Raw genomic sequence first — 11,616 nt, forward strand, 5'->3', positions numbered from 1 at the left:
CAGCAGCCAACAGAGACGAGTTTAGGATGCTATTTAACAATACAGCTATCAACAGGGCACTTCCTGTCAGTGCCCTGAAGGTTAATGAAAAGGATACAGAAAGGCCTATGTGCAGCTCTGTGTGAAGCTAGACTTCTAAAAAACCAAAGCAGATGTTTGGAGATTTTGTGCTGCTCTTAATTATAACCCCATAAACGCAGGAGAAAAAAAGTAAGCAAGCTTCCGTACTTTAAATGTTTTACAGACCAACGCTTGTTACTTTTAAGATGCTGTGAATGCTCGCCGAGCAGCTCGTTAGCTCGAACGGTTGAATCAGACGAGAGCCGATTCAAGGCCTGACGTTAATGAACATAAATATATGTACACAGGCGGCGTGAGCTTTGACATGTCGACTGAAAAGCCACTGAACATGATGAACTATTGCTACAGAAGGGAAAATGGGGGTAACAGTAGCTGGCACGGAGCATGACCCCAGCGAAGCAGGCTGGGAGCAATTATACATATAATGCTCTCTATTCATTTCAAAGCCCCTGTTTCTTTTTCCCAGAGAGGAGCCAAACACCCCAGCCCCGCCATTACCCTGACCGCTAGCCTCCCCTTCAACCTATAAATGGACAATATTACAGTAAAGAGAGAGGAGACACCATTATAGTGCTGCCAGGCCAGAGGAATTCCTTCCTGCGCAATCACCCCACAAAATGCTGACTAATTCCCAGCAGAGTTCGGTGGTTCAGCTGTGGGAGAAACTGGAAAACCGATGTTCACTCAAACTAAGCTGACTGAGCTCAATGCTGTCATTTATTTAAGCTTTAAGCTCCAGTTTGCAGGTAAGGGTTAAAGCTCAGCCCAGCGAGTCAGCTGAATGCTCTCTCTGATGGACGTTTTTCGTACCCGGGACGTCGGGTAATTGCGGGTACCCCGGTTCAGACTTATTCAAGTATTTTTTCACTTCTGGAGAAGGGATGGAATTTGAGCTGACTGGATTGCAGATTTTCAGAGGATTTGGATGATATATTTGAAACAAATCAGTTACAACTGGCTGCCTTATTGACGGTTTCTGACCCAGCGGGTCAGCAGCCGAGGCCACTCGGTTCATTCCGGATAGACTGGAAAATAAATCCCACTGCCACTTCACGGCATCTCATTCACAGGTCTTCTTCTTGGTCTGCGTGGGATTTTCTATACCCTGATGACACAGAGGTCGCTGCCGCTGCCTAACGCCCTCGCGTGGATCTGCAGTGGATCTCGTTACCTACAGCAGCGGTTGCATGCGTGCAGTGCTTACATGTTTTGCCGTTCTCAGACATGCGCTGTCCTTCTCCAGCAGCATATACGGGAACCACAGACACAGTGTACACGGTATCAGAATCCAGGTTCTTCAGGACGGTACTGTAGGTACTGCCTGATACCTGCGCCTGTGCAGAAATACAACACAGCATGTCGGGGTTGTTCCACTGGAGATGGCTGAATGTCGTTGTTAATGTCTTGCTTACCATGTCTTCCACTCCTCCAGCTGCAGGCACATAGAAGATCCTGTACTGACGGACGCTCCCCTCGGCAGGCTCCCACTGGACGGTCAGGGTGCTGGTGGTGGGGTCAGTCACCCGCAGGTTCCTAACACCACCCAGAGGCTCTGAAATAACATAAAGATATGATAACGTTGCATCGAGCAACAAGGCTGAACACCATGCGTGAGCTTTTTTAAACTGAGAGACTTTCCATGAGTGGGATGTATTCATATATCCAAGACTTGGCTGTCATATTTGTTCACAACTCACTGGTCTTTCCGATGCCCTCCAGCGGTCCGCTAACTCCTTTGGCGTAGACTGCCACCACGCCGATTGCGTACTCGGTGTCAGGCGTCAGCTTAGGAAGCAGGACTGTAGTCTTCTTTCCTCCAACCTGGGTCTAGTTAGGGAACAACAAATGAAAAATAGTTCACTAGTTTAGTAAATTTCACTTAGCTTTTCAGTCCTTAAAATATTCTGCATTTCCCGTCTCTTTTGCTGTAGCTTTAAAACCAACTCAGCAGCTCTTTTATGTGCTGAGGAGGAGGTATTTCCTCTGTTTTAGATGGAATAAAGTATCCTCTGCGGGGTTTCTCAGATTGATAACCTGATGGAAAGAATTCTACCTGAAAGCTTCCAGGAGGAATGCTCGGAGTGTTTTTGGACACGGTTAGCATAAGTACAGTGGCCAAGGTAAATATGTCCGCTAATGGTGGAAACAGTCAGATGTCTTGTTGTGACTAATGATGGATTTACTGCAACGCTGTTGGCTTTTGCTATAAGGAGTAAATATTCTTAGCGAGTGTGTGTCTGTTTGCATTTGCTGGATTTGGTTTATCACTGCGTTTCGGGTCAAGACGGCACTTAGTATTTTTTTTATTTGGCACTGCGACAGTTTTTTCTTCAACATGTGTGCAGCCCATTTCCAAAAAGCACACTTATTTTTTTTAAACTCAAGGTTACATCAAAATCTGGACACTGAACCAACACGATCTGGGTAAGCGTCCACTTTTCCATCAGCACAATTACATTTCATCAAGAACCAAAAGAAGAAACCTCACCTGAGCCATATTTTAAACATACAAACAGTTTGATGAACTTCCTAAAATGACCAATTCTAGATTGCACCTGTTAAAAGGTGACAAGTGTGAAGGACGAGTGCATGGCAGCACTTTAAACTTGATCTGCAGGATAATATCTGACACCAGTGACCGGACTCCAACTTCAAACATCTGAACTTTTTTTTAAGATGTTCAAGTTTGATCTCAGGCAGCACGGTGGTTAGCACTGTTGCCGCACAGCAAGAAGGTCCTGAGTTCAATTCCAACATCAGGCCGGGGTCTTTCTGTGTGGAGTTTGCATGTTCTCCCCGTGTTTGCGTGGATTCTCTCCGGGTTCCGGCTTCCTCCCACCGTCCAAAGACATGCAGCTTGTGGGGATAGGTTAATTGGATAATCCAAATTGCCACTAGGTGTGAACGTGAGTGCAAATGGTTGTCTGTCCCTGTGTGTTGGCCCTGCGACAGACTGGCGACCTGTCCAGGGTGTACCCCGCCTCTCGCCCTATGACAGCTGGGATAGACTCCAGTGCCCCCCGCGACCCTGAAAAGGATAAGCGGAAGCGAATGGATGGATGGAAGTTTGATTTCTTTTAATCTCATAAATAAACAGAAAGCGTGAACGATCAGACGCTTCGCATCAGCGTGAAATCTCGTGTGTAGATATTTGCTCGTCCTCAGGCTTCTGGTTCTCGTTTTAAAGCTCTGAGAAACGTCTGACAGAAAATTGAAACCAAAACTTCAGCTGTCATCCAGAAAGACTTTTGAAAATTCAGCGAGACGGCCAAAAATGCACGACCAGCGGGACACAGTCTGCAGCGTGAGGAAATACTGAGGAAAGAGTAGGAAAGGTTTTGTCCACACTAATGCCGCTGTATCCAAACAACAGATTATGAGATTTGACTCGGAATAAACTCAAATAATTGAACACTGATGGCACAGCTGTATAGATTTCTTGGAAGCAAAGTCGCTGTGGAGGAAGAAACAAATCCACCGACTGAGTTAAAGCCATAAACTATAAACCGCAGTTGTCTGGATTATTAAAACGAGACTGAGAAGGAGATGAAAAGAAAGGAGACACTAGCTAAAATATTAAAGCCTGTCACTGCTGCTAAACACTGACAAACACGAGCTAACTGTTGTGTGACTTACGGTCTGAATCCTGCCTCCGGATGTGGGGACGTAAGAGATCTTGTAGTTCTGGACACGGCCCGCCGGTGGAGTCCACATGGCGTTCAGAGTGGTGGTGGTTTCATTGTACACAACCAGGTTGGTGGGCGATGGAGGAAGCACTGCACAGTGCAACAGGCAAGCACATATATGACAGTTAAAGCTACGTCAACAGCAGTTATACGGTTTCCTTTGAAAATATCACTGAAATATCTTTTAAAGACACAGTCCTTGAGATTATTGGCTGATTTGAGTTCAGATGCCAGTTAATTTTCTACCTTTTTGTTTATGATTGACAGAAAATCGAGCAATGAGCGTTAAACAGGACTGCAGCTTTAAAAAAGAAAAGACAGTCGCTCTTCGTCTTTTCTCAAGCAGGTGTCTCTTGACGGACAATAGATGGAAGATGATGATGATGAATGACAAATGCATGGATGAATGAATGAACATGGATGGATGACTGATGATGGCTGATGGGATGGGCTTTGAAAACAGGGATTGAAATCCTTGTTTTGCCAGGCATGCATGGTGGAACTCCATCCAGCCGTTTCATGTAACCGAGTAAGGACATGAAGAAGCCGTGGGATGATGGCGCGGACAAACGCAGACAGACAAACACGTAAGAATAAAACCGGGCTGTGACAGCATCAGCACCACTGGAGCGATGGATGGGTTAAGGGTCTTGCTTGATGATGAAATAACAGTTGTCCAGTGAACAACGGTTCTGATGACTGGTTGCAACAATAAAACATGCTTTTGTCACTTGAAAGAAAAAGCATCCCTTTGTTACGAACACACTTACGTGAGGGATCAATTTGACGGCGCACTATAGAGGCAGAAATAGAAAGGCATAATGGGCAAACCCTCGATCGAACACTTCACACAACAACAAAATGCAAAATTAACACCAAAAGAAGAGAAACTGTGACAAATAATCTAAGCATACAGTGTTAACTAGAGTTATTACTGAGTCGTCATCACTGTGTGCGTCTTACATGTCCTCTCGGTGCCTAGCAGGTCCTCGCTCTCCGACTCATCCGGGTAGATCGCAGTGACGGACACGTCGTAGGGCGTGTCCGGCTCCAAGTTCTCCAGGAGGTGGGTCGTCTCATCGTTGTTCAGAATGGCCTGATGAGGAAAACACAAAGACGGTTTAGCCAATAAAAACCAAACGTAAGCCATGTAAAATCCATAGTCTGTTTTTTAGATGTTCTCCCTGCCTCCACCGGAGGTCTTTCCTGAGCAACGCCAAACGCCTACTGCGGGACTCATCCTGAAATACCTGCATGATTTATTCCTAATATAAACATCCCAGACATCTGGTTTTCTCTTACGTATTGGATGTTGCTATCTCCCTTCTTAACCCAGCCAATGCGGTACAGAGCCACGTCAGGCGCTCCATGCTCCCAGTGAGCTATGAAGCTGGTATGCGTGACGTCTGTGAATCGCAGGTTCTTTGGTGCTGGAACCACATCTTTAGAGCGGAGGAAAGAAAACGCAATTATGATCCATCTCGGTCAGAAGCAGCAAACGGGGCCGGCGCCATGGTAACGATTCTGACCTGTGATGCCCTCTCCCAGCATCGGCTGTCCGGGACCTTCGTCGTAGACTGGAGTAACAGCTAAGGCGTACTCGGTCTGCGAGATCAGGTTATCCAACTGTCTGCTGGTCACACGTCCTCCCACTTCCAGCTGTAGAACAATAAAACACAGTTGTTAAATATTATTATACAGTATCAATAAAGAATATATAAGAATCACTTTGGGCGTTTGGAAAAGAATTCTGGTGACCTCACTAATCTGCACCTCATAAAACCGGTAGCACGTGTGACCAGCAGGTATAACACTAAAGCAAACAGGAAGAAACTAAACACACGAAATACTTCGTGCTCTTGGTTTCACTCGTTAGCTAAAAGTTAAGATGCTGTTAGTGGCGCCACGTCTCTGTGCTGCATCACATATCTTCAGCTCAGTGTGTTTCCACCTTTAGAGCACCTTAATCTTCACTTCCTGCAGAGTTTGCTGCTGTAGCCCAACAACTCCCACATGGAGACATGCAACCGTAAAGTATTCCTCCAGTCCCCAGTACCAGAACCAGCCTTGCAAAATCACATTCAGGGAGTTTCATAATATTTCTTTAGACTCCAGAAAATCCCCTGATGTCCACTCAAACAGCTGCAATCTCCACAATGTGATAACGGATCAGTCGAGAAATATCCAACAACTTAATCATCATAAATCCTAATGACTATAACAGACAAGAGGTTCTGCAACAGCAGGAAGGGACTGGTCATAACAGCGGTTCTAATACCATGAAAGAAAAGACGAACTCACTTCTTTTGCATCTCCACTCTCAGGCTTATAGGTGATGAGGTACTTGCGAACGGGACCGGGAGCAGCATCCCAGTCAAGCGTCATGGTGCTGTGGGTAATATCCCGAACCCTCAGTTCTCCCGCCGGTGGCATGGGCACTGCACATGAGTTAAAAGCTCTGTTAGTTCATCAAAAATGACAAAAATGAATTTGTGCTGAAACATTGAAATGATAGGCTGGTTACGAACATGTGACTCCCTGCTTGGTCAGTGGTTCGCTGGCTGATTCTCCATGGAGGGCAAACAGGGAAAGCGTGTAGGCCGTGTTGGGGAGCAACTTTACCAGCTGGACGTCGGTTGTGTCGCCGCCCACTCTGATCTGGAAGCGGACCAAACCAAACAAACAACACAGGTTGAGAGGGGAAGCAGATGAGGGGGACTCCTCGGTGGCTGGGAAATGTGGTGAGGAGAAATACTCCGGCTGGAGCACATCTGCAGCATCTGGGTTTGCCCCACTGGGGTTGACACCTCATGAAGAAATGATGATGATGTTCCCTTGGCAGAGTGAGCTCATGGTTCAGCCACCCCTCTGCGGCTGACAATGTTTCTTTGTATTTGTTCCTGTTGCCTTGCTGCTGAGTGACGAGGCAAACACTGGGGTCTTTGTAAAAAGTTATTTCAATGTGTGACATCTGCACTCGGTCAAAACTGCTGACAGCAGGTCACTTTGTGCTTTTAGCGAGGTGCTGCGTGCGTTTGGTGCTCGTGTATGCGAGCAGGAACCTACAAACACATGTGAATGTGTCCGTTTCAGTTCTATCCACAGCTGATTGGCTGGATGCCTTCTGGTTTCCCAGAATGGATCTTACCTCCTGCTCTGTAGTGGGCTGCGTAGCATTGATGGCGCTGTAGAGCAGCATGTAGCCTGTGGCTCCCGGTGCCCTTTCCCATCTCACTCTCATGGTGGTGACCTGCTGATCGTAAATGTCCATCCTCCTCACGGCACTCAGGGGAACTGGAAAACCAGGAAACAGCAAATACTTGTTAACCACTGCATTTGTATAGCCACAATTATAATGAATTCTTTGATTGCATAAAGTTTGCATTTACACTATATAATCTTTCTTTCAAATTTGGACCTAAAACCAAATTTAATCTCTTAATTTGCATCTAATGCAGATTTGGTACTTTCATCTTTTTGCAGCCACATAAACAAGGTGCGTATATATGTGTATATATATCCTTTAAACCTTTTATTAATGGAGACCACACACGAATTACAGTCTCCGAGTTGCATTAGGTTTGTGTTACGTAACCGTGCCGGAGAGATTGCATGATGGCGGCTGACTCAAAGGGCAACTGCTCGTAAAGCAAAGACTCAGGGTTCGTGAGAGCACCAGAGTCTGCTCGAATTGAAAGCGTGGCTCTCTCAGAGCCCCATTTATCTGGCTTTCCTAATAGCGCGAAAGGTCTGTTTGAGTTAGACTCTAAATGATAACCACTTAAGAGCGAGCTTCTCTAAGTAAGTGCAGTAAAATACGGTCACATCTGCAGTTCGTCGTCACATACCGATTTAGCTCATTTTTACTAGTGTCATATGCAGCGCTGTTTACAGAGTTAGGTTAACATTATGTTTGGAGTTTTAGTCTCTTTCAGTGAGCTGAGGTGGGACATACGTGTGGTTTCTTTTCCATCCAAAGCGTCACTGCTCTCCTCTCCCACCACGGAGTAGACGGTGACCAGGTACTGTGTGAGAGGGTTCAGCCTCTGGAGCACCACAGTGGTCCGACTGCCGTCCACGATCACCTGATAACAGACAGGAGGATCAGAGGATTGATGAAGTTCACCAGAACTGTGAATATCTTCACAGACATTTCCAATCAATCCCAGAAAACAATCTGTAGATTTTTACCAGGCTAAAGGTCAACCTCACCATCTATAAACACATCCACAATGTTTACTATTCAAGCAAACCCTGGGAGCTGCAGAAGAACAAACTTCTGCATATTTCTTTCAGACTGTTTTTGTTTCCTTGTGTCGAGCTGCAGCGTAATCAGACACCCAAACAGCAAGAAGCCAACACAAACAGGTGGCTGGAAATAGAAGTTGTTTCCCAGTAGCATCAGGGCAGCATTAACACTCACATACTGCACTACAATTACTTGCAGAGCAAGTTTTTTGGTGTTTTTGGCAAATACCTGTTGTGGGGCTCCCGATAAAGTCCTGTACTCCACACGGTACTTTTCTGGTTGGTCGTCGGGGCCGTCCCAGGTGACTCTGAAGGACTGGTGAGTCACTTCTGATGTCACCAGATTAGTGGGTGCATCGGGAGCGCCTCCTGTTAAGATGCAAGCATAGAAAGCTTGAAACCGCTGCGTATAATTAACTCTAAATCACTGATTTAAGGTGAATTATATGTAGTGAAAAGCTCTGAAACTGGCCAACTTTCTCATTTCATAACTTCATAGCTTTTCCACGTATGAGGGAGTAAATGATGCTCATGTACTAAGAAGTCCTACGGGGTCGTTCTTTGCATCTAATGTGGCTTTTTCACGAGGATGCTGTCCACTATAATTATCCTGCTTATCAAACACCTGGGACTTCACACACCTGGCCCTTTGACACTGTTACACAGGTTGTCAGAAACTCGGTCCACAATGTCCAGCAGGAAGGAGAAATCGGCCACGTTGTACATGTGAATTTCATTCGGCTCAGAGGCGATGGACCTCAGCTCGTTCTCGTCTGCATTCTTAATACCTAAATAACAATGACATAAGGGTCAAGGGTCAGCAGCAGCTTTTTAGAGGCAGGAAAAGCACAAGTTAACTGTACTAGTCTTTGCTTACCGATGGCATAGAGCTCAATGCCCTGATTGCGCAAGTTTTGAGAGTGGGCAATGACGTCATCCTGCGATTTTCCGTCAGTGATCAAGACGCCAATCTTTCGAGCGCTGGGACGCATCCCGACGTCCTCTTTGAAATTGTTCTGGAGGATGTAGTTCAAAGCCAGACCTGCCACGAAGAAGGCACAGAGTAATGCGAAATGCTCGTCTGCATCTATAAATGCAAAAAGGTCAGAAACGAAGCGAATCACCTGTCAGGGTGTTTCCTCCCTTGTAGGGCAGGTTGGACACAGCATCCAGGAGAGACTCTCGGGTTCGGTGAGCATTCAAGTGCCATTCGGTCTTTGGGTCTCCGCTGTACTGAGCGAGCCCTAAAGAAGCCAAATCTTAGTTAGAGCACCTCAAAGAAAACCTTTGTTGTACATACTTTATCGTTCTTATTTTGATTCAACGCACCGATTTGGACCCGATCAGGGCCGATGTCAAAGACGCCCACCATGCGTGCAATGAAGGCACGAATAGTCTTGAAGTTCAGACGTCCAATACTCCAGGAGCCGTCCACCAGAAGCACAATGTCAGCCTGAGCATTGGTCCTACACATCGTATCTGACGGGGCAGAGGTTCACGTGTCACATGAGGTTCAAATATAATCAAAAATGCTCAAGTGTAATGGTGGAAGAGCTTTTAAGGACATGTGAGAAGAAAAGAAGGGAGGAAAGAAGAGCTGACGGCAATAAATTTCCACAAAAATCCAAACAATTTCCTGAATGCTTAACAAACAATCTCCACATGCACGCAACAAATAATTCTGCTCTTTCTTCCATCCCTCGGTGGATAACAATTATTTTCCAGGTGGTATAATTATGATCTTCTTCACTCGGCAGCATGTGGAGGCAGTAATTCTTTCACATCCACGGGGTACTCCCAGGAGAATGTGCCCTTTATATTAAAGGCCTCCGCTGAGGAGATTATTGTGCCCTGCAGAGCAGCGAGGAAACATTCACATCCTGTTTTCCAAACACCTGTGTGATGAAAAGGAAGTCATCCGATCCTCTGTGCCTAAAAGAGAGCTGCAGATGTCGCACTAACTGCTGCAGCCTGCAACTGAAAACAGGTTACATGATTTTACACATTAGAAGTACACACAACATCTCCAATCTGTGGGCAAAAAGCCCAAGAAGTGGTATGTGGAGGTAAAATATGATTGTCTAAAGTCATTTGAAATAGTTTGTAACAATAAAGATCCAGGATTAAGTGCCTTTAATGTGCAGACACTTACATTTACTCGAAACGCTGATTATGTCACCTCACCGAGTCTACATCTGCCTCCTTTTTAGGAAAGAGCTTGCAGCTAACTGGTCGCGCTGACCTTTCCTCGCAGCAAACACAACTTCTTTCCTCGTCTCACACTTGCTGCCTGCCACGCTCTGACTCACCGGATAGTAAAACGTTTTATAAGTGCAAACAGATTATACACGCACGGCTCGTATCTCCGCTGGCCGGACTGGAAATAAAAAGCGGAAGCCCAAAGTGACACGGCGAAGAAAGCAGGGAAAGGGCAGGCAGATGGAGTTGCCATTACATCTGTACAATTCGCTTTAAAGAAAGGTATTCGGCTTTTATGTGGTTTGGATTTACAGAGGAGTTTTTCCCCCAAACAAAAATGTAATATGTGACACACTCGCCGATGTTTGACAGAGAAACAAAACATACTGGAGACGCTGACTTAAACAGGACGACAGATACAGTAACAGAATGACTAAGACTATTTCATTTGTTTCGCCCGAGCCGGTTTCTGCATAGAACGTGCTCTGCGCCTCCTCTTATTCTTACAATGACCGTGTGCAATGTACATCACATATATGTGGGTAATATTACTTGGCGTGTCAAAATTTGGAGGATCAGGTGCATCAGAGTAGGTGGTGTACTCCTCTCCAGCCAACGGCATGCTCTCCCCTCCTTCAAACATACCGAACACACTCACTGTGTATTTGGTACCAGCTCTGTCAACCCAAAAAACAACTTTCATTAGAAAATATGCAGGAGAACATTGTCCAAAGTCCAAACGAGTCTGATAATAAACCGTAAAAACACAAACCTGAGTTCTTCCAGCACCACGGTGTTATCATAGGGACCAACCAGAAGTTGCCCCAGGTCGATGTCATCCTCGACTGGGTGGTAAGTGACTTTGTAGCCCCTAACGTCACCGGGAGCGTGGTCCCAGGTTACACGGAAACTGGTCTTGGTGGGCTCTGAAGTCTGGAGGTTCCTCGGGCCTTTGTAAGGTGTTACTGGAGGGGAAGGAATAGACAGACTGATGGGGGCAGATGTGGAGGGTCTTTAACGACTTTATAATCGCCTGGATTTACAGTGTCATGATGTGTGGTGAACAACGGGCCAACCTACATGTAGTTCCTTCCCCTTCCCTTGTTTTGCCCTCTCCGGAACGATAAACTGGCACCACGGTGATGTCATAAGTGGTGAGAGGGGTAAGGCGTCTCAGCACAGTGGTGGTAGTGCCACCGGGCACTTTGGCCGCCAGCTGGCGCCCTCCTGCCTGTGGCTTGTAAGTGACACGGTAGTTGACGACGTTTCCAGGTGCCGGCTGCCACGTCACCTTCATGGACTTCTCCGTCTCCTCTGAGACGACGATCGATCTGCCAGCAGCTGAAACTGCAACGAAGGAACAGATATCGGAGAGAAACGATGAATAGATGGCCCCGGGGGA

The 11,616-nt window shown here is 46.2% G+C and overlaps 1 protein-coding gene across 3 annotated transcripts in view; it reads right to left on the minus strand.

Moving 5' to 3' along the window:
* Positions 1–11,616, minus strand: part of col12a1a (collagen, type XII, alpha 1a) — a 47,447-nt gene that overhangs the window by 18,423 nt on the left and 17,408 nt on the right. For 2 of the 3 annotated variants that reach the window (XM_085144183.1, XM_085144181.1), the window contains exons 15-34: positions 11,295–11,561; positions 10,987–11,179; positions 10,767–10,891; positions 9,345–9,494; positions 9,140–9,259; positions 8,893–9,057; positions 8,657–8,803; positions 8,245–8,384; positions 7,723–7,852; positions 6,916–7,061; positions 6,296–6,425; positions 6,069–6,205; positions 5,297–5,426; positions 5,070–5,209; positions 4,731–4,863; positions 4,538–4,561; positions 3,718–3,857; positions 1,779–1,908; positions 1,494–1,633; positions 1,286–1,415 (exon numbers count right to left, since the gene is read on the minus strand). In XM_085144183.1, coding sequence (XP_085000309.1) covers positions 1,286–1,415; positions 1,494–1,633; positions 1,779–1,908; positions 3,718–3,857; positions 4,538–4,561; positions 4,731–4,863; positions 5,070–5,209; positions 5,297–5,426; positions 6,069–6,205; positions 6,296–6,425; positions 6,916–7,061; positions 7,723–7,852; positions 8,245–8,384; positions 8,657–8,803; positions 8,893–9,057; positions 9,140–9,259; positions 9,345–9,494; positions 10,767–10,891; positions 10,987–11,179; positions 11,295–11,561 — 2,817 coding nt within the window. The remainder of the gene's footprint in view (positions 1–1,285; positions 1,416–1,493; positions 1,634–1,778; positions 1,909–3,717; positions 3,858–4,537; positions 4,562–4,730; positions 4,864–5,069; positions 5,210–5,296; positions 5,427–6,068; positions 6,206–6,295; positions 6,426–6,915; positions 7,062–7,722; positions 7,853–8,244; positions 8,385–8,656; positions 8,804–8,892; positions 9,058–9,139; positions 9,260–9,344; positions 9,495–10,766; positions 10,892–10,986; positions 11,180–11,294; positions 11,562–11,616) is intronic. The other variant, XM_085144182.1, reaches the window with a different exon arrangement.

The sequence above is a fragment of the Neolamprologus multifasciatus genome, chromosome 19 (genome assembly GCF_963576455.1).
Source record: "Neolamprologus multifasciatus chromosome 19, fNeoMul1.2, whole genome shotgun sequence".
NCBI classification, from domain to species: domain Eukaryota; kingdom Metazoa; phylum Chordata; class Actinopteri; order Cichliformes; family Cichlidae; genus Neolamprologus; species Neolamprologus multifasciatus.